The sequence below is a fragment of the Acinonyx jubatus genome, chromosome D4 (genome assembly GCF_027475565.1).
Source record: "Acinonyx jubatus isolate Ajub_Pintada_27869175 chromosome D4, VMU_Ajub_asm_v1.0, whole genome shotgun sequence".
Taxonomy (NCBI): Eukaryota; Metazoa; Chordata; class Mammalia; order Carnivora; family Felidae; genus Acinonyx; species Acinonyx jubatus.
In genome coordinates, this window is record NC_069391.1 from 31,758,743 (window position 1) to 31,781,241 (window position 22,499).

The 22,499-nt window shown below is 37.4% G+C and overlaps 1 protein-coding gene across 1 annotated transcript in view; it reads left to right on the top strand.

Annotated features, from left to right (window-relative positions):
* ERP44 (endoplasmic reticulum protein 44) overlaps nt 1-22,499 on the top strand; it is a 93,944-nt gene that overhangs the window by 39,254 nt on the left and 32,191 nt on the right. Inside the window, exon 4 of the mRNA XM_015068972.3 lies at nt 4,012-4,127. Within this exon, the coding sequence (XP_014924458.2) occupies nt 4,012-4,127 (116 nt within the window). The remainder of the gene's footprint in view (nt 1-4,011; nt 4,128-22,499) is intronic.

A 22,499-nucleotide genomic window follows, 5' to 3' on the forward strand; every position in this document is an offset into this window, starting at 1 on the left:
TTTTCTTTGCTAGAAAGGGGTGAGTGGGGAAGCCTTTTTCATATGTGAGATAGTATTGCATACACAAAGTCAATTAAGGTTCATTCACAAAGGGAACCGCTTAATGTGCTGATCGTTTGTATTTTAAGAGAAAAATATATCTGATTCCATTATCCCACATCTTAAAAGTAGTAGCTAAAACTCAAATCCCTCCCTCCTTTTCTCTCTTTCTCTCTTTCACACCCCGCCCCCCAACACACACAGTACTGCAGTTCTGTATTTTTCCTGTAGGGCGGTGTTTGGAGGTGAGGGTGTGGGTGTGGCAAGTTTAGAAGGAAAAATCATGTTGACACTCTTTAAACATGTATCGTCTACTATTCTAGGAAGCCTTTATTCTGCCCCCTGTCTAAATCAGATTCTTGTCTTTTGTGTTTATGTAGTACTGGACACCACTTTTTTTTTTCTTACTACATTATTTTGTTTTTTATATTTGTGCGCCAGGAAGAAACATTGAGGATGGAAATAATGTCTTACTCAGCATTCGTGGCATTTAAAACCAGGGCATACTATGTAGTAGATGTTAAAGAATATGTCAAGTGGGGAGCTTGAGCCAGAGAGGTTTGAAACACTCACATAATCTTTATTCCTAGACCATCTGTATTTTATTTGACCCTTTTACGCTTATTACTGCCTACTGGTTGCCACTGCCCTACTTAAGGCCACAGTCCAGTTTACCCAGATTCCTGTGACAGTCTCCTAATTTGTTTTCTGTGCCTCAGGTCCTACGTGTGTCCATTCTGTTCTCTAAAAAGTAAGCCAGAGTAGTCTTTCCTAAAGTACACACTGAATAAGGTTACACTTCATCTTAAAACCCGTAAATGATGTTCCATCAACTCTAGGTCTAAAGTCCTTTACCTTGACCTAGAAAGCCCCCAATGACCTGCTCCCTTCCTACCTCTACATCTGTGTATCTTGCCTCTCTCCGCTCCCACATTCTGTACCTGTTATACTGAACGTCTTTCAGTTTCTGTAATATTCTATATTCTTTAGTCACTGGACCTTTAGTCGTGGTATTTTTTTCTGCCTAGATGGGTCACTCTTCTCTCATTTAATTTAAGTATTATCTTTTGAGTCTTAGATTAAATGCCACTTTCTCCAGGTCACCTTCCTAGATCAATATTCCTACCCTTATCCCAACCCTTTTTTATGTCTTCCATAATACTACATGCTCACCTCATTGGGAACACTTGTATGCTGTAGTTTATTTGGTGGCACCTACTGCAGCCTTAGCTTTAAGTTACTGTATCTGTCTTTTCTCAGTATTCGTCCCTAGGCTCTCTGCATAATACTTGGCAGATAATAAGTACATAATAGATATTTACTGAGTGAATAACATATAGTGTAGTTATTTAAAGAACTTCAGTAAAATGTTGAAGATATACAGAGAAAATGCCATTTATAAAATGCATAACCAAGGTAGCATTTTCCAAGGTAAATTAGGATTGTCCACATGTAGCAATAGCTGTAAAATTTGGTATACGATTATCTAGTCCAATCCACTTTAGCAATGAAACTGAGACCCAGAGGATCAAAAGTGTCTTCCCAGGGTTACCTGATAGAGTTGTGGCAGAGTTAAAACTGGAACGCAGTTCTCTTATTTGAGATATTTTGTGTGTTGTAAGAAAGGGAAATAAAACGTGCCATTGACCTTGTCCTAGAAACTGAATTGGAAATGTGGGCTAATTGCAGTTATTTGGGAAAGCATATTACCCAAAGAATACCTTGAGTTGTTCATGAATTAGTACTCTTTATTCAATTGAAAAAAACTTAGGCAATTGGCCACAGGACATAGATTTATATCATGTGGTCTCACAGGCTCCATTCTGAGTTCTGTCTGGAAGTTATTAATGTGGCACAGTTTAAGGAAGAATTCTCTAATAGAGCTGCCTAAAAATATGGATATGCCTCGGAGGGTAATGGACCATAGTAGGTCCCCGATAATGCTGTTTTGTGCCAGTCTTTTTATATACATTGTTTTTAATGCTAAGAACTACCTTGCAGGTAGGTATTGTAATTTCCATTTTAGGTTGAGGAAATTGAGAAAGGTCACACGGCTAGTAAGTGGTGGAACTGGGATTTAAACTCAGGTATGTCTGGCTCCAAAGCTTATTTTTCCCCCTACTAGGTCATACTAGTAAGTACCCCCAAATTGTCCCTGCAAGGACTCTTACCCATTCGGTTGATTTGTAAAAGGTTGATTCAAGCACTAGATTGAAGATTGGATTCAGATGACCCCTAAGGCCTTTGTAATAGATCTGTTGCTTTTGTTATGTTACTTTTATAAATGTAACTTTCCATGTGAATTGGATACATGTGGATGAAGGTATAATATTGTTGATTGACTTTTATTTCATCCTTCCCTTCCACCTTCTGGTATTAAAATTGATCCTGTTTTAAGCATGAACCTGTGCTTAAATGCTTACTGGGCAGCAAACTGGACAGTCTGGAAAGAAGGAGCCCCTAATGTATGTCTTTTCCTTGCCCTTAAGCCAGGAGCCTGTCCAGTAATTGTTTACTAGGCCATATCCTAATTCTTCAAGAAACCATCTATTAGCCTTTGCCTCCCCTGCCCTCCAGCACCATATTTTCAGCAAACTATAAGAAACTACAAACTTGTGGACCTAGCCTTTCCAGTTCCTCCATTCTATCAATTTGATCATTTAACAGACATATTGAAATGCTTACTAGAATACATAGTCAAATAAGACACGGTCCCTGATGTCCACAGACCCCACCCACCTATCCCAGATGGGAGAGATTTAAGAATGCTAAAAGAGGAAAGAGCCACTTGAAAGCAAGAGATTGAAGATACAGATTGTGTCTCCTTGCTATATTCTAGGACATCTCCTTAGGAAGTCAGGTGAGTGGGCCAGAGGAGGTATCTACAGAAAGAAATAGGGAGGAGTATAAGAATTTGCATCCTTTTACAGGCTTTACCAGACTTGCATTGAATTGTAGTTCATATGTATGACCTAATCATGTGGATTAAAGAGTTCACAGGCTTCATTTAAGTAAATCTCTTAGTGGAAAAGGGCTCTGGAAGCAATAGTAATAGCAGTTATAGTTTTTTTGTTTTTTGGTTTTTTTTTTGTTAACAAACACTTAATACCTTTTTCATACAAGAATAACTATTCTAACCCATCTGGCTGTGTGCTCATTTTGATTCTTCTTCTCTTTCTTATCAGGTCCCTTTAATAACCTATAGCATGTTTGTGAAGTAGTTGGCCTGATTAAGGGACAGTCAGAATTAGAAGAAACAAGTTTCTGAAATACTGTAGGGTTTGTGTCCCTTTGCAAAAGTAAGAGCAAAACAAACGACAAAGGAAACATGAATAAGAAATCTTGTTTAGGAATATAGCACTTTTGCTCCTGAACTTAATATATTTGTTTATAGACATGAAAGCCTATTTTAACCAGGGGTTAATTTTGAGGGTCAAGAGTTTAATATACACTATATATCCTTTTCATGCCACTTGTGTATCTGGTATGCTGACTTGCATATGAGATTTTGATTGACCTAGTCAAGCGAATCAGTCTAGTATTTGAAATAAACTTACCATCTTAAGGATTTTGTATAGTAGTCTCAAAATATGTTCATTATTTAGAGAAAGCTAATTTCTTCTCTAAATGCCCAAGTCTTAATAGTTATAAGTCCAAGTGGATACATCTTAGAGGGCTTATATCAGACTTGTTTCTGGCCTCTTTGAGAGATCCTTAGCTGTGTGCTTCTTAAGCTGCAGAACATAGCTTCTTAAGCTGCAGAACACCAAAATCTTTAAATTGGAATAGGCTTTGAGTTCAAACTCGCCTTCATCTTTAATGAATGACATTCAGGTCCATGACTAAATTAACTATGTGATTGTCTCAAAAGCTGTTTATTGTACATACACTAAATAACAATAGATGATAACTGAAATAAGATTTTATTGCTTCTGCTTTTCAGTTTTAATTGGTATCCTTCTTTGTGCATAGGTGTCGTTTCAGCCAAATGTTGCATCCAATTTTTGAGGAAGCTTCTAATGTCATTAAGGAAGAATATCCAAATGAAAATCAAGTAGTGTTTGCCAGAGTTGATTGTGATCAGCACTGTAAGTACCTCAATAGGAATTCTGGAACAAATCGTGTCATTCCCTTCTCTACACACACACACACACACACACACACACACACACACTCTCTCTCTCTCTCTCTCTCTCTCTCTCTCCTTTTTTAATGCTCAAAAAAAATGTTCTCCTTTAGATGGAAGGTTCTAGTGACTTTGGTTAAATGTTAATATTTAATCTTTATGTACTTACAATACTAGTTTGTATTTTGCCTGAGAAGTAATTAATTTTTTAATTAAAATATAGTAGAATAAGCATATAGGTAGTAAGTTATAACCAGCAATGTGTTCTGCCAAAGTGAATACCAAAATAATTAATAAATGAAATTGAAATAAAGTTTTAGGAAAAAATGGATTTCTGTTAGTTTTAGAACCTACAAAAATACCATTTGTAGTCATTGCAAATAAAACTCTCAGATTTTTGTGTGTTTTTGTTACTTAAAAGGTTCCACTAAAATTGGCTGAGACTGTCTTCGAGGTGTAATTAACTGTAGTTATGGATTATAAACATTGAAAGTGTTGAGAAACTTAGGTTAGACTCACTTACAGTCCAGCGTCTTGCATTTCACTTCTCCCAGCAGAGCATTCTCTGTAAAAGCCTCTTGGTTTTCTGTGTACACGACCAGTCTTGCTGACTTGAACTAGTGAGCCTGCAGTGGTGTTCCCTCCTTAGTGTGTCCAGCAGGTGTGAAGCTCTCCTCTCTCACAGTACTAGACTCACCGTGTTTGTAGCTCTGGTGCATTCTGTCTTACTTGTCTCAACCGTTGCAGCGTCCGTTCTTCCAAGGCAGGAACTTTTTCTTTTCATGCTTTTTTTTTTTAATGTTTATTTTTGAGAGGGAGGGAGGGAGGGAGGGAGGGAGAGAGAGAGAGAGAGAGAGAGAGAGAAAGAAAGAAAGAAAGAAAGAAAGAAAGAAAGAAAGAAAGAAAGAAAGAAAGAAAGAAAGAAAAGAAAGAGCGTGTAAGAGGGAGACACAGAATCCCAAGCAGACTCTGCTGACACTTAAGCGTCTGACTTTGGCTCATGTCATGATCTCACAGTTCATGAGTTCAGGCCCCACATTGAACTTGCTGCTGTCAGCCCAGAGCTCGCTTCAGATCCTCTGTCCCTGTCTCTGTCCCTCTCCCAATTGCGCTCTCTCAAAAATAAATGACACATTAAAAAAAAAAAGCTTGTTGCCTCGTGTTACTGGCAAGTTGGTCTGAGTACAGAACGCTCCATTCTGCAAATTTCCCGTCATTTGCTCTTAGCCTGACAATTAGAATTTGTGTGTGTGTGTGTGCACTAACTTTTCATTTTACTGATGAGGAAATGGAAGTCAAGTGACTTATTCAGTATCATAGAGCTTACTATCTAGTAAGGCCAGATTTAGAATCCAGATCTGACCAAATACTTTTACAGACCTGTGAGCTTTATTAGCGTCTTTCTATTCAGTTTAACAAACACTTTGGGGATTTACTGGTGGAGAAATGGCTAACGGCAAAGTATTTCAGTATTTTATAAACCATACCCCAAATTTCTGTCTATTGAGATTCATATCTAAATAGGATGAAGGGAGCAGTAAAAGATTGTCAGTACAGGTGTGGACTGCATTTTCACACTGCTTTCTGGATCTTTCCTCCTACTTTTCGCTGACAGATATGATGTTTTTGGTATGGGTTCTCATTTTAAATCTTTCTATTTTTTATGTATTTAATTAGACATTACAGTACAGACAGTAGTTCCTACTTTCACTGAATTTGGACCATAAAATCTGAACTTGTGTTTTTAAACTTAAAGTCATTGGGAAGAAAAATGAACTATTGTTGAACCATAAATATTATTTATTCTGTTTTTAAAACTAAGATTAACTTACTTTTGAGATAAACCTGACATTACTACTATTGATCAGGCTCTCTTTTTATGGGAGTAAACAGCCATAATTCAGATGCTTTTTGATCTACCAGATAGAGCTACAAAGTCAATTTTTTACCAATGAAAGTTATATCTGAGACATTGTGTATTCTCTCTAAATATTTTATTTTTTCTGTGCAATTCTTCACTTTTTAAAAGTGATGTTATGAAATCCTTATTGATGATTTATTCACATTTTCCACTTTCTCTTTAGAGATTATAAGACAGACTGTGCCCTGGGTCACTTCTCATGCGCCAGCTATAACGTAGAGTTTCTGAACTGGAAGGACCTTAAGAATCCTGTGGTCTCGGGAGAAATGTCTGTTAGGTAGATTGTTCTTTGGTAGGATTGGTTTTGTTTTTAAGAGATTTATTCAGATATAATTAAGGTAAAATAAACTGCACAAGTTTAAATTATAAAATTTAATGTTTTGACACATGCATACACCTATGAAACCGTCACCCCAATCAAAATATCAGCATATCTGTCATTCCCCAAATTTTTCTTGTTTCCTTTTGTGGTGCCTTTCTTCCCCCATCAATCTCAGGGGACCATGGAACTGCATTTGTTAATAAGATATTAGTTTGCATTTTCTGGATTATGTACAAGTGGGATCATACATTGTATTGTGTGTGTGTATGTGTTTGAATGTGTGTGTTGTTGTTGTTTTACTCAGCCTGGTTATTTTGAGATTGTTGCATTTATCATTCATTTTTATTACTGTTATTATTTTTTCATGTTTATTTTTTTTTGAGAGAGAGAGCCTGAGCAGGGGAGGGGCAGAGAGAGAGGGAGACACAGAATCCGAAGCAGGCTTCAGGCTCTGATCTGTCAGCACAGAACCTGATGTGGGGCTTGAACCCACAAACTATGAGATCACGACCTGAGCTAAAGTCAGACACTTAACCAGCTGAGCCACCCAGGCGCCCCTGGAAGTTACAGATTTTGATGTCAAATTTATCTGTTTTTACATTTGTTGCCTGGGCTTTGGGGGCAATAGCTAAGAAATCATTGCAAACCCAGTGTTCTGGAAGTCTTCTACATTTATTTCCAAGAGTATTACAGTATAGATTGTGTGATTAGGCCTTTATCAGTTTTGAGTTAATTTTTGTATAGAGTGTAAGGTAGGGATCCAATTTCATTTTTTTGCATGTGGACATCCAGTTTCCTAACACCATTTGTTGATGACCCTGTCCTTTCCCCACTGAATGATGTGGTACCCTTCATCAAAAAACATTTGACTATATGTGTGAGGGTCTGTTTCTGGGCTCTCTGTTCCATCTGTCTATATATCTATCTCTATACCAGTACCACACTTTTTTGATGACTGTAGCTTTATAATAAGTTTTGAAATCAGGAAGTGTGAGACCTCCAATAATGTTTGAGAGTATCTTTTGAAGGGTATATATTCTTTTTTTTTTTTTTTTAAGTTTGTTTATTTATTTTGAGAGAGCACAAGTGGGGAGGAACAAAGAGAGAGGGAGGGAGAGAGAATCCCAAGCAGACTCTGTGATGTCTGTGCAGAGCCTGATGCAGGGCTCGAACTCACAAACTGTGAGATCATGATCTGAGTCGAAATCAAGAGTTGGATGCTTAACTGACTGAGCCACACAGGTGCCCCTGGGTTCATCAAATTCTTAATTTGATGAACTCCAATTTATCCATTTTAAAAATGGATTATACTTTTGAAGCTGTATCTAAGAAGTCTTTGTCTCACCCAAGATAACAAAGATTTTCTGGTATGTTTTCTTTCATAAATTTCATAGCATGAAGTTTTACATTTAGCTCTATGATCCATAGATCATACATTTCCTTTTAGCTCTGTGATCCAAATTTGGAGATAATTTTTACATGTGGCACAATGTGTGGGTTAGAGTTCATTTTTTTGCCTATAGTTATCAAGCTGTTGTGATATTATTTGATGAAAGGACTGTCCTTTCTTCATTGACTTTGCATCTTTGCCAAAATCAACTGACCATATATGTGTGGATCTGTTTCTCATTTGTCAGTTCTGTACTGTTGAGGTGTTTGTCTATGATTTATTTGTCTATGCTTATGCCGGTACCACGCTTTCTAGATTACTGTAGTTTTATAATAAGTCTTGAAGTCAGTAGTGTATAAATCTTCCAGCTTTGTACTTTTTTTCAAAGTGGTTTTACTATTTTAGTTGCTTTGGATTTCTGTATGACTTTTAAAATCAGCTTGTTAATTTCTAACCAAAGTGAGGGGGAAAAGTTGCCAAGATAATACAGAGAGTTCCCTGATAGTCCTTACCCAGTTTACCCAAATGCTGACATATTACATTAAGATTAAGATAACATTTGTCAAAAGTAAGAAACTAACACTGGTGTATTACCATCAGTAAACTATAGACTTTATTCAGATTTTATCAGTTGTTTTACTCATGTTCTTTTTCTGTTCCAAGATTAAGGATATTGCATTTAGACCTCAGGTCTTCTTGACAGCTGATCATTTTGAGGAGCATTGGTTAGCTGTTTTGTAAAATATCCCTCATTTGGGTTTGTCTGGTGTTTTTTCTTAGGTCTCACACATCTTTATTTTTTGGTGCTATTAAAAATGGCATGGATTTTTAAATTTTAATTTCTGACTGTTGCTAGAAATACAACTAATTTTTTGTGTATTGATCTTATAAACTGGTACTTAATAGTTCTAATGGGTTTTATGTAGATACAATAGGATTTTCTATTTAGACAATTATTGTATGTGACTAAAAGCAGTTTTACTTTATGTGGTCTGTGTGTTCTTCCAGTATTCTTTCTAGCCAGGTGTACCTACTTGCTGCTTCAGGATTAATTTCTGTGAGGCAGAAGATCTCTAGAAAGCTTTTTTAGCAAAGGCAGAAGGTGACCTCAGAATGCAGCTATCATCCCGCCCACGTATGTCTCATTCTCATTAATCACCTTCTGGCATCATGGCAGCCTACTCTGTCCTGCCCTCTGATACTTTAGTCTGTCTGCCTTGCTTCTGATGCACTGTGTCACCCAGACTTCCCAGCCGAAGTAAGAGTGTTATTTCTTGGAAAAGTTCCTGTAAAAAGTTTCTAGTCAAATTGCCGGAAAAAAACAGTTGATGGAGCGTCTACTTGGCTTTAGGTGTGCTTTCACATGCGTTATTCCGGTTCTCTTCCCCACAGCCCCTTGAGTCAGATAGTGTTATTCCTTCACCCAGCAGAAATGTTTACATACATACCCTTTGTCATGCGGCATGCGTAGGTTCTAGAGATACAGCAATGAACCACATCTACCCAGAAAGCAAGAGTAGCAAATACACAGTTGCTCGTTGTGATAGCTGCTCTGAGGAGAGGTGTTGGATGCTGTGAGGTAATGCGAATGCTTTCTGAGACAGACCTACAAGACCTGAGGGAAGAGTAAAAATTCTTAAGGGAAATAGGGGAAGAAGAGTATTTCAGACAGAAGGAGGAGCAGGTGTGAGGTTTCTGAGGTGGGAATGAACGTGAGACTTTGAGAGAGCGGGAGTGTGCCATCACTGTACAGATGAAGGCGCTGAAAGACTTGGAGGGGCTGAGCGACTTGCCAGAGGGTTCCACAGTAAGTGGAAGGGCCAGACCGGAGCCCAGGAGCACACAGTGCGTCCCAGGCAACTCTAGTATCCTGAGGTCAAAATAAAGTCAGTTAAATTGGATTTCTCATCGAAGCTGAGAATTCACCCAATTTCTATATAAAAATTACTAAAAATGTCTGTAACAAATTATATCATAGTCTGTTTAAATTCTTTGTAATGGGTCAATGTAGAAACAAAAATGAAATTAATCATATGTAGTATTGTTGTTTCTGTTATTATTGTTTTATACTGTGCGGCCCAGCCCTCCAGTAAGATAAGAATTCTCTGGGGGCATCTGGGTGGCTCAGTTGGTTAAGCATCCTACTCTTGGTTTCCGCTCAGGTCATGATCTCATGGTTCGTGGGTTTGAGCCCTGTGTCAGGCTCTAGTGTGGAGCCTGCTTGGGATTCTCTCTCTCTGTCTCTCTGTCTCTGTCTCTCTCTTCCCCTCCCTCTCTCTCTCTCCTCTTCTCCCCTCCTCCCCTGGTCCTTCTCTCTCTCTCTCTCAAAATAAATAAATAAAACTTAAAAAAACAAAAAGGTAAGAACTCTGTGTTCTAATACCAGAAGCCCACCACTTATAAAAGTTACACATACATGGACAAGTGACTTAAAAATCACTGAACTTGAGTCAGCATTTGCCATAAAAGGCGTGAGTGCATGTGTGTAGCAAGAGAGAAATGTGGTAACCAAACGTGATAAAATGTTACATCTAGGTTAGGGTATACAGGTGCTCATTCTATTACTTTTTCATATTTTCTGTAAGTTTTAAAATGTTCAGAATAAGTTGGTATAAAAAGTCTCTGGACCTGTAATTTGTCTTTGGTTAAGAAGCAGGAAGGAGGGTCTTGTTGCCTGAGAATTTTTGAGAAAACGTGTTTGGAAGAAGCTTGAAATCTGTTCTGTACAGGTGTATTGTGATATTGTTAATTGCGTTTTCTGCTTATTTTCACTGTGATAAATGACCTTCCGGAGGGTCATTGAATGTAAAAAGAATTTTCTTGAATAGACTTTTGCTGACATCTTGAGGGCTACTTAGAGTCACTCGATGACTTTTGGAAACTGACGCACGGTTCTCTCTGTGGCTGTCTGAATTTTTCAGTGAAACCTCCCGTGAGCAGGTATCGCAGTTGAGGCCATTTTATTGGTCCCAAAACTACCTTCTTTCTTAAGTTGCCATCTCCTGGACATTAGCATGTCTGCCTTACCACTGGGTATCATGGAAGGTAGATATGCTTTTGTGAATATTCTCCCATTACCAAGTGGCATGTATGCCCATAATACAAAGATGGGTTAATATTAAGAAATAGAAATCCCCACCACTAGCTAAAATTAAAGGAAACCAGCTTATCTTATCAGTTAATTCTGAGAGACTTGATAAAACCCAGTATAGGTTCTTGGAAGAAATTAATGAGGCAGAGTGTATGAATCAGCTGTTTGCTTGCACTGAATTTTTTAAATCTTTAATGACTATTCATTGCTTCATAATGTGTTGCAAGCTCAAATTGAGGTGTGACCCATGTCTGAATTGAGTTGTGAAATCTGTCTAAGCCATAAATTTTGTATATTGTCTTGCATTTGGGAATTTCCACCAATGCTGTGTTACTGGTGTCTTTCTTTTGTCAGCCCTGTTTAAGAATTAAGGATGAGGTGAGACCATAAAGTCAGAAAACAAACAACATAATTATATGACAATATAAAAATGTAATGGCTCTAATTTTCAAAAAAACATTCCAAGTGAGTATTTTCAAAGTAGCTCCTTAGGGAGGCAATGCATGTACTCATTCCTTAGAACATGTTGGGAATTCCTTGGGAGTTGTCCTCTGCGCCACTTTACTAGTCCACCAGGAAAACCCATCTCCGTGCAGTCACAGGACAGCCTTCTTCAGTTTGCTGCCTGTATTTTTCCTTCTCTCTCCCTCTTCCACCCATCAGCATCCTGTGGAGTGCTTTCTGCCCTATCTTGACTTCACTTCTTTATATGCCCTTCTTAGGACTTTGTGTTCAAAGGTTCAGCTAACTAGGTTGAGAACTTAGAACTGGAGAAAGGAAGAAGGCAAAAGGTAGGTATAACAGGCTGATTTCACCCAGTCAGCCCTTTTGTTTCTGTGTGTGAGCTAGATGCATCAGCTTTGATCTCCCCCAACCTGTCTCCCCACCAAAACAAACAAACAAAAAAATAGGTTGGGGGAGGTTGGGAACTTTGGAAGCAGAATTTTGAACTCAGACTAACATTGAAGTGTCATCAGGAAGTTTCCAACGTTTTAAGTTGAGGTATATTTTTTGAAACCCCAGCGTAAAACTTGTAGCTTAAATGACCCTCATCTAGGGTTAAAACTTAGTTCACTTCCAAAGTCCCTGAATTCTTCACTGTTGCATTTATTTAAAAAAAAATTTTTTTTTTAACATTTATTCATTTTTGAGAGAAAGACAGCGTGAGCCAGGAAGGGGTGGAGAGAGAGGGAGACACAGAATCTGAAGCAGGCCCCAGGCTCTGAGCTGTCAGTACAGAGCCCGACGCGGGGTTCAAACCCACAAACCGTGGGATCGTCACCTGAGCTGAAGTTAGACGCCTAACTGACACACAGGCACCCCTCCATATGTTGCATTTAACAAAGGGAACAAAGTAGGAGGAAGAGAAAAAAGAAAAGGAAGTCGAGGCAATTAAAGAGACAGAATCAAGGAGTAAAATGTGGAACAACCTCTTCTCTACCCACCGGGCATTTATGTCCTGTGATGGCAGCAGAACAGGTGTCCTCTCTCATCCTGCATAGGACTAAGATGCCAAGTTTCATCCATGTCACAGAGCTCACAATCACCCTTTTAGTTTGTCCCATCTGGAGGGTCCATGAAAGGAATCTCTACATCTCTGGTATACAGTATAAGATAAGTACGCAAAGTATACTAAGTATACTAAGTACAGTATAAGAGAAACCCTCTATAGTAAGTCACCAATAACTATAGAGGGTTTCTCTTATACTGTACTTATGGAATCCACACATCTTTTTGCTACATGCATTTTGTATTACAAGTTTTTACAAATTTCATTTAAGATTCTAGCCTGTGGAAACAAAGTAGCAGCAGTAATAGTAATAGTGATGATAATAATGTAAAATAATAATGATAATAATAATAAATGTAAATTCTATAAACTCCATAAAATAAAACTCTATAATAATAAATGTAAACTCTATAATAGCAAGGACCTTGTCTTTTTACCCTTGTGTCCCCAGCACTGGAATGATGCCTAGCACATAGGAGGTGCACGATTATAGTTATTGAATAGATGGATGGATAAATGTAATGAGTAGTAGCCAGCTTTTATGAACTCTTAGTTTTGTAGGTATTCCATTAAGTACTTCAAATAAGTTATCTCATTGTCTCCCAACAGTGCGATTAAGTATTTTCTGCAGTATTTCATCAAATCTAACTTGGCATTGATTACAAGGCACACTTTTATCTGTAACTAAAAAAAAAAAAAAAAAAAACACCGAAAAATTATACAACACAGTGCTTTCCTATCACTTAGAATTTTTTTATGATAAGAGCTATTTTAGACTTAAAGATTTTTTTTGTCATATCATTAGTGTGTATACCCAAAAAGGAAAATAAATTTGTTCAAGTAATCCTGAAACAATTTCACATTCAGAATCTGACTGTTATACACCACTTTTCAATTCTGAGTCATGATTTTTGTGTTTTTCCACACAATATTGACTTCTGTGCCATTAAGTGTGTTGGCAATGCTCTTTAGATTAAAGAGTGTTATCCTGCTTTTTCTAGGATTTTCTTCCAAGCTGCTGATACCCATTCTGGAAGTATTCATGCTGACACTTAACTCTTTGAATACCTTAGAGGTTTTTGTTTTTTTCTTTCCATTGAAACATGTCACTGCTTGTTAAGCAACTTTAATCAAAGTCAGCAAGATATAATCAAAATGTTAAGAGTGGTTTTCCTCGGTGGTGGTTGGATTACAAATTGTTCCTGTTTTATTCTTTGTAATTGTCTTTCTTTTCCAAAATTTCTACACATATACACAGTTCAAACTTGCCTTTGCTTCACCTGTCGTTCATGGTCTCCCTTTGTCTCATCTTCTGCATCCTCCTTGTCTGGGGAGTTTGGAAGTTAAATTCATCACTCTCCCTGGTGGTGCTGCTGCTGCTGCTTTAGATGGAGAAAGTCCCATCAATCTACCCCTGGTGGGACCAGGATCTCTGCTGACCTCCAGTGGCTGTAGGGTGCATGGCACTCAGCAAGAGCCATTTCATACATTATCTGTTGGGAGGTGCAGAACATTCAGACTCTTGCTAGCTAGCATTTTTAGGAAAGTACTTTGTAACTGGCCTTGAACTAAGCAGCACATGTTCCCAAATACCAGAGTTATTCTTACCTGTGTGCCTTCCCATACAATTTGAACTTTCCACAATGGAAATTGGGAAGCGTTTGTTAGACCAATATGTAAATGAGTCATCAAGAATAAGAAAATTATTATAAACAGCAATATTGGAATATTAAAACCATCAGACTTGCTAAGATCAGACTAGATCTTAATTCTCACCACAAAAAATGTTAGTTACGTGAAGTGATAGAGGTGCAAGCTAATACTACAGTGACAATCATACTACAGTATATATGTTTATTAATGTATCAGATCACCATGTTGTATGCCTTAAGCTACACAGTGTTATATATCAAATATATTTCCATTAAAAAAGTAAAAGGAAGAAGATGAAGAAAATATCCACCGAAGAATTCATGTGCACAAAACAGAATTTGGATGCCCAGTGGCAGCCTGAATCCAGAGTAAGCCTGTAGGCTTTGTTTGTAATCTTTCTGTTTAGGGTTTTATTTTGTTGTGGTGTTTCATTCCTGTTGTTTTTCCCTCCATGTGGGGAGGGCATGGTTTGGGAATGGAAAAAATACAGAGGCAGCAGTGGTCCTCCTCCCTGAACCAGAAGAACAGTAAGACCTTCCTGTTGAAGTCATTGCCAGGAGTAATCACAGCAGGGAGACACATTGCGGAGATAAGAGCTGAGGCACTTTTCCCCTGTGGAACCCTGCTGGGCCTGAGTGAGCAAGGTGGTGGGCGGGCAGGCAGGCAGAGCCTTTCAAGGAAAAATGACCACTGAAGCAAAAATACATGCTAATTTTCTAATCAGCAAGCTGTTAACCTTCTGAAATTTATAATTCCTTTGACATGCATTTTAACATTTGATCCATCCAGTTAATTAAAAAAAACATTTATTTTACCCCTTAAATCATTCTTTGTTATATTGTCAAAATGTCATGTTATAATTATCTTAAAATCATTTTTGACCAAAGCTTGTAAAAAGTCACCTTTATGTCTGAGATTATTGATTAATGTAATTTTAAGGTTTTTGCTCCTTAATAATTAAAAGCCACCTCATTATGCAGCGTACCTGCTGCCATCATGTTGTTTGAGAATTAAGCAGGCAAGTGTCTGTTCTTCCAGTAGTCTTCAAGTCTTATTCGATCTTTTTCTATCCATAACTAGAATTTTAAGGCAACCTAGAGGTTGTAATGTTGAAGTTTGTAAACAGACTCTTGGTATACCTGCCAGGTCTGTTGCAGTAGTTTCCCTACTGGTCTCCCTGTTCCTCCCAGATTTACTGCCAGGTGAATATTTTTACAGCCCGCTTCTACTGCTCAGTGGCTGCTTTGTACCTCTCAGGTAACAGACTCCATTAGCCTAGAATTTAAGTCTGTCTGGAGCACACCCATAGCCTTATTTATTTTACTTCTGGTTTTTGCATGTTTGCTATCAGCACACTACTTGCCCATTATGCCCACTAATTTAAGAAAGTTAATGACTCCAGCAGTGCCTCTTGGCCGTTTTCATACTGACCTTTAGGCCACAAATAGAAAATGGATGTTTCCAATTAGACTAGTCCCTTTCTTAATAGGTCTATGTCATAAACTTTCTGCCAAATCCTTTGGGGATTAGAAAAATTCCTTGGCTTTCTACTGGCAAATTAGGCACCAGCTAGGCGAGTTTAGCCTTATTAACACTATGTACCTAAATTGGACTTAGTGGGAATATTTTCCCTTTGTGGAGCTTGATATTAATGAATTTAAAAACTTTTAATTATTATTTTGCCAATAGGATGGGCAAAATGTTTTCTGGTGGTTTTCATTTGTAACCTCTTGATTACAGTTGAGCGTGTTTTTACATGTTTACTGTGTTTCTTTTATAAATCAACTGATACAGGGGCGCCTGGGTAGCACAGTTGGTTTAGCGTCTGACTTTGGCTCAGGTCATGATCTCACAGTCTGTGAGTTCGAGCCCCGCGTTGGGCTCTGTGCTGACAGCGCAGAGCCTGGAGCCTGCTTCAGATTCTGTCTCCCTCTCTCTCTGCCCCTTCCCCTGCTAATGCTCTCTCTCTCTCTCTCTCAAAAATAAACATTAAAAAAAATTTTTATAAATCAACTAATACCTTTAGCCCGGTTATCTTTCTGGTGGTCCTTTTGTTAATTTTGTTATGTATTCTGAATATTATTGTCTCTAATATATGTCACAGAAATCTTCCAATTTTTCTTAAAAATTCATGGTGTTCTTCATCATCTAGATGCTTCCTAGCCTACGCAGCTTCAAAATCTGCAAATGTCTTGGTTATATGTTTGATGCTGAGGCAGGCCCTCTCCACAAATAGACCTTGTTTCCTAAGCACCACAAGGCCATAGGGATGTTACTCTGCTTTTCTGTTCCAGCCTTCAGCTTCCTGTGCCTCCCACGTGCTCAGTAAATATCCTCTGGGGGAAACTTGCTGTGTGTTTCAGGGTCCTTATCATCCACCATTCCAGCCCAGGTGACTATGAAAAGCTTCACTGAGTTCTCTTGCTGTCTGTGCACGCATAATCCTCGGCCCTAAATCTGCACCAATTGCAGATTTATTTTTTTTACGTAGTTTATTGTCAACTTGGCTAACATACAGTGTGAAAAGTGTGCTCTTGGTTTTTGGGGTAGATTCCCATGGTTCATCGCTTACATACAACAGCCATTGCTCATCCCAACAGGTGCCCTCCTCAATGCCCATCACCCATTTTCCCCTCTCCCCCGCATCCCCATCCACTCTCAGTTTGTTCTCTGTACTTAAGAGTCTCTCATGGTTTGCCTCTCTCCCTCTCTGTTTGTAACTATTTTTTCCCCTTCTCCTCCCTCATGGTCTTCTGTTAAATTTCTCAAGATCCAAATATGAGTGAAAACATATGATGTTTCCTTCTCTGCCTGACTTATTTCACTCAGCATAATAGCTTCCAGTTCCATCCACATTGCTGCAAATGGCAGATTTAATTTCTAAGAGGAATTGCATAGTAAACGTATAGGAAAGAAAATAGCCAGTGGGTGATTTTTGCTCACTTAGGAATGGTCCCTTCCTTCCTAGAATTTTAATTCATGTAGTCTTCATTGGTTTCATGGTGTCTGATGTCTGTAAAAATGTGATTTTTAAAAAATCTGTTTTTCCCTAGTTGTCACAGCAGGAGCAGTAGATTTCTGCTACCTACTACATCCCACTTGGAAATGGAAATTCTTTAGTAGATTCCCTTTTGAATTTTCTGTGAATCCAATAAGATTGGCTGCAAATAATAACATTTTTATTTCTTTTCCAGTATATGTATGCTTTCTTATTAAATGACTGAGAACCCCACTACAGTGTTCTTACAGAAGGGATAGCAGGCATCTGTATTTCTTTCTTGATCTCAGCAGGACAGCTTTCAGTATTTTACTGTCAAGTTGTTTGGTAGTTGTTTATTTAGATATCCTTTATCAGATTATGGAAGTTCCCTTCTGTTGCTAGTTTGCCAAAAACCTTTAAGTCTGGGTGGATGTTGAATTTTATCCAATGTTTCTCTGCTGCTTTTGAGAGGCACAGTAGTCCCCCTTGTCTGTGGTTTTGCTTTCTGTGGTTTCAGTTCACGGTCAAGTACAGTTCCAAAGCTGATGAATTGTCAGAAGGTCAGTAGTAGCCTAGCATTACATCACAACACCTACGTCATTCATCTCATTTCATCTCATCATATAGTCATGTTATCTCACGTCACCACAAGAAGGGTAAATATAGTACAAGAAGATATTTTGAGAGAGAGAGGGACCACATTCGTGTAACTTTTATTACAGTGTATTGTTATAATTGTTCCATTTTATTATTGTTGTTGTTAATCTCCTTACTGTGCCTAACTCATAAATTCAACTTTATCATAGGTCTGTATGTATAGGAAAAGACCATAGTATATAAAGGGTTCGGTATTACCCATGGTTTCAGGCATCCACTGGGGGCCTGAGAACATATCCCTTGTGGATAAGGGCGTGGGGGGGGCACTTAGTGCAATTCTCCTCTTTTATCCTGTTAATGTCATGAATTACATCAATTGATTTTCAAACGTTGAACTGAAGGGCTAGACCAAATCTAGCTTGTGATGTATTATCCTTTGTACACAGTGCCAAATTTAGTTTAATATTTTCAAGTTTTGCATCTGTGTTCTTGAGTAAGACTAACATATACTTTACTTTTCTCATCATTTCCTTGTCAGATTTGGCAGAAGGATTATGCTGACCTCATAAAGTTAGTCAGGAAATGTTCACTCTTTTTGTATTTTCTGGAACATTTGTATAAACAGCATTATTGGCTGCTTAAATGTTTGGTAAAACTTGATGGTGAAGCTTTCTAGAAATGGAGTTTTCTTTGTGGAAAGGCTTTGGATTATGGATTCAATTTACCTAATAATTTTAGGACCACTTATGTTTTCTATTTATTCTGGTGTCAGTTTGGTAAGTTGTGCTTTAATGGGAATTTTTTTAATTAAGTTTTTAATTTTAATTCCAGTATAGTTACTATACAGTGTTATATTCATTTCAGGTGGACAGTAAAGTGATTGAACAACTCTATACATTGCTCAGTACTCATGATGATGAGTATGCTCTTAATCTCCATCTGCTATTTCACCCATCTCCACCCCCCTTGTACCCATCGGTTTGTTCTCTGTAGTTAAGAGTCTGTTTCTTGGTTTGTCTCTCTCTCTTTTTTCCCTTTGCTTGGTGGTTTTGTTTCTTAATTTCCACGTATGAGTGAGATCTTAGCTGACTGACTTATTTCACTTGGTATTATACCCTCTGGCTCCATCTGTGTTGTTGCAAATGGCAAGATTTCATTCTTTTTTTAGTGGCTGAATAATATTCCGTTGTACATATATACCACATCTTTATCCCTTTGTTTGTCAGTGGACACCTGGGCTGATTCCATAATTTGGCTGTTGTAAATAATGCTGCAGTAAACATAGGGGTGCATACATCCTTTCAAATTAGTGTTTTTGTATTCTTTGGGTAAATACCCAGTAGTGTGATTACTGGATCATAGGGTAGTTCTGTTGAAAAATTTTTGAGGAACCTCCATATTGTCTTCCACAGTGGCTGCACCAGTTTGCATTCCTGCCAACAGTGCAAGAGGGTTCCCCTTCTTCCACATCCTTGCCAGCACCTGTTGTTTCTTGTGTTGTTGATTTTAGCCATTCTGACAGGTATGGCGTGATATCTCATTGTGGTTTTGATTTGCATTTCTCTGATGGTGAGTAGTGTGGAGCAACTTTCCATGTGTCTGTTGGCCATCTGGGTGTCTTCGTAGAAATAATGGAAATATTAAAACTTTATCTATATCTCCAAACTTATTGTCATTATATTATTGATAATATTCTCTTAATATCCAAGTTAAATATTCCTGCTACATTCCTTAAATTAATTGTTTTCTCTCTCATTTTTTTTTCTTGATCGGTCTCTCTAGTGGTTTATCAATTTTATTAGTCTTAACAAAAACCAAATTTTGGCTTTTTTGATTTTTTCTATTGTATATTTGTTTTCCACCTCAATTTTTGCTTTTATCTTTCTCATTCACTTCTCTATTCCTTGTTTTTAATTTGTTCTCTTTATAAATTTTTAAGATTAATGCTTAGCTCTGTTTTTCAGCCCTTTCCTCTAACATCCATTTTAATGTCATAAACTTACTCTGCGTATCACTTTGGCTACATGCGGCAAATTCTGATATGTATTTTCATTATCATTCAGTTTCTCTTTGTGGTTTCATCTCTGATCAATGTCTATATAGTTTTTTAATTCTCATAAGTTGAATCATTTGAAAGTTGTTGAGAATTTTTTCATGACTCATCGTGTTGATTTTTTACATGGTGTGCACACCTGCAAAGAATTTGTATTCCACAGCCTTGGGGTAGTTTTTCCTCTATGTGCCAGTTTAGTCAAGTTTCTTGGTTGCATTGTTCAAATTCTCTTTATTTTTATTTATCAGTTTGCTGAGAGAAATGTGTTAAAAATTTGATTATAGATTGATCTTTGTAGTTCTGTAAGTTTTTATTTTATATATTTTTAGGCTGTTACTTGATGTATACAAATCAGAATTGTATCTGCCTGTGGAATTGAACTTTTTATTATGAAGGGTCCCTCTTGGTCTGTAGCACTGGTTTTTGCCTTAATATCTGCTTATTTACTATTAGTATAGCTATACAAGATTTCTTTTGATCAGTTTTTGCACAGGATATTTTTCCTCAGCCTTTTTCTTTCAAGCTTTGAGCATCCTTATGTTTAGATGTGTATTTTATAACTAGTATATAGTTAGATTTTACTTCTGCACGTTTGTCAAAGATCACTTCTATATGTATATGTAGGTCGATTTCTGGTTTCTATTCCATTGATCTGTTTATCTTTATGCCAGTAACACACTGTCTAGATTCCTGCAGGTTTACAGTAAGTGTTGAAATCCACTGGTTTAAGCTCTCTAGTTTTGTTTATCAGGGATATTGGTAATTTTCTTACAGTGTCTTTGGTTTTAGAAAAAGGATAATGCTGGTATCATAGAATGAATTGGGAAGTAAACCTTTCCATTCAGTTTTTGGGAAAACTTTGTGCAGAAATGGGATTATTTATTCCTTAAATATTTGGTAGCTTTGGCCAGTTCTCATCATGGCTTTTTGCTGGTAGTTCCAATTCAAATTAAATATTACAGGGCTTTTACTTAATTTTCTTAGTTTTCTCTTTGTATCTTTTTTTTCTCTTATGCTGAAAATCTTGACTCTTAGTGGCATTAGCATAATTGCTCGTGTGCTTTATCTATAATATGTGTGTCTATTTCAAAATAACAATGCTAGTATTACAATTTTTTAAAACGAATTTTATTTTACTATTAAAAACATTTCCGTAGTTCCAAAATCAAAAGTATAAATCCAAGGTATAGCCAGGGAAAACTAAATTCCATCTATGACCTTTTCTTGCTTTTTCTCCCATTGATGGTATTTTGGGGGGGGGGTGGGCCCAAAGATTATATGTACTTATATCTTGTATACTCATATCTCACATACTTGCTTATATATATCTCATATACTTGGGTTTTTTTGACTGAACAGTGTATCTGGGAGATTGGTCTTTAGCAATACAGAGCGATGTTTTTTGTTCCTTTATGTAAGATCCTACTACTTCATTGTATGGGTGTACCATACCTTATTTAAGTAGTCCTTTATTGGTGGATATTTAGGGGAAACAGTAACTTTTATTTTTTATTTTATTTAAAAATATTTTTTTTAATGTTTATTTATGTTTGAGAGAGAGAGAGAGACCGAGTGCGAGTGGGGGAGCTCAGAGAGAGGGAGACACAGAATCCGAAGCAGGCTCCAGGCTCTGAGCTGTCAGCACAGAGCCCAATGTGGGACTCAAATTCACAGACCGTGAGATCATGACCTGAGCCAAAGTCAGACGCTCAACCGACTGAACCACCCAGGCGCCCTGAAACAGTAACTTTTAAAAAGACATTTTCCATATTCCAGAGCAGAGCATTGTGGCATTGGCCAGTAGAACTATTTAACCTAATTTTAACAACATTTTATATTCTCATTTCTGCATCACTGTAAGCATTCATTTTATGATATGCTAGGTTTCACCATATAGTGTGCTAGGGACTGAATGTGTTTTTTCATTAGGAAGTTAAAGTTTCTTTTAATTATTTCCCTGGGCTGGTTTTCTTGTAAGTAGGGTAACCCTAAGCCTTTGTGGCCTTTGCCTAATAACAAGCGCCTCTGTTTATCTTAAAAGACTTTCGCTTGCTTGTGAAAGCACTCTTACTCTCAATTTGTAGCACCTATTTAAGTAAGTTAATTCCTTGCTCAGGTGATAGAACCCACCATTCTCATGATACCTCAAAGGTGTGTTTTCTCATTATAACTTATCAGGTTGAAAAAGGGCTGGTAGATATATCCACTAGCCTTCTGTTCAAGAAGTGCCAGCTTCGAATCCAAACAGATTAGTGTCTATATTAAATATGTGTATATTACGATATCTTACTATTGTTTCAGATTTCTGTGATCTGGTGAATAAAATACTCTCCTTGGCCTCATATATAACCAGTAGTTCCCTTTGTTTGCTTGTATTTGTCTTTGTTCAAAGGATTTTAGTAGTAAAGCGTGATATCCTCCTTTGTAAATCCTCCGTGGAGTTCACCAGAGTGTTATGTGATCTAACGTAGCCTTCTTTCTTTGAGAACCCATATTCCCTACTTAACTTCTAATACATCATTTTAACTTTCTCTGGTGGTTTATCCTAGAGAAAACAGAATACAACCTTGACTGACCAGGTATTATAAGTACTTTCCCCCTTCCTGGGCAGTGCAAAACCTTAAAATACTTTGAGTCATTAGCCTCCTTCTCACCTCCTCTATCCCAGCTTATATGTTGCTGGTGTCATCGTGTATTTTAGCTTGTGCCAAACCCCACAAGGCATAACTTTACTGTTTTGTATAGTCAGTATTCATTTAGATTTTTAAAACTGCTTTATTGAGGTATAATTGACATATAGAAAACTTACATATTTAA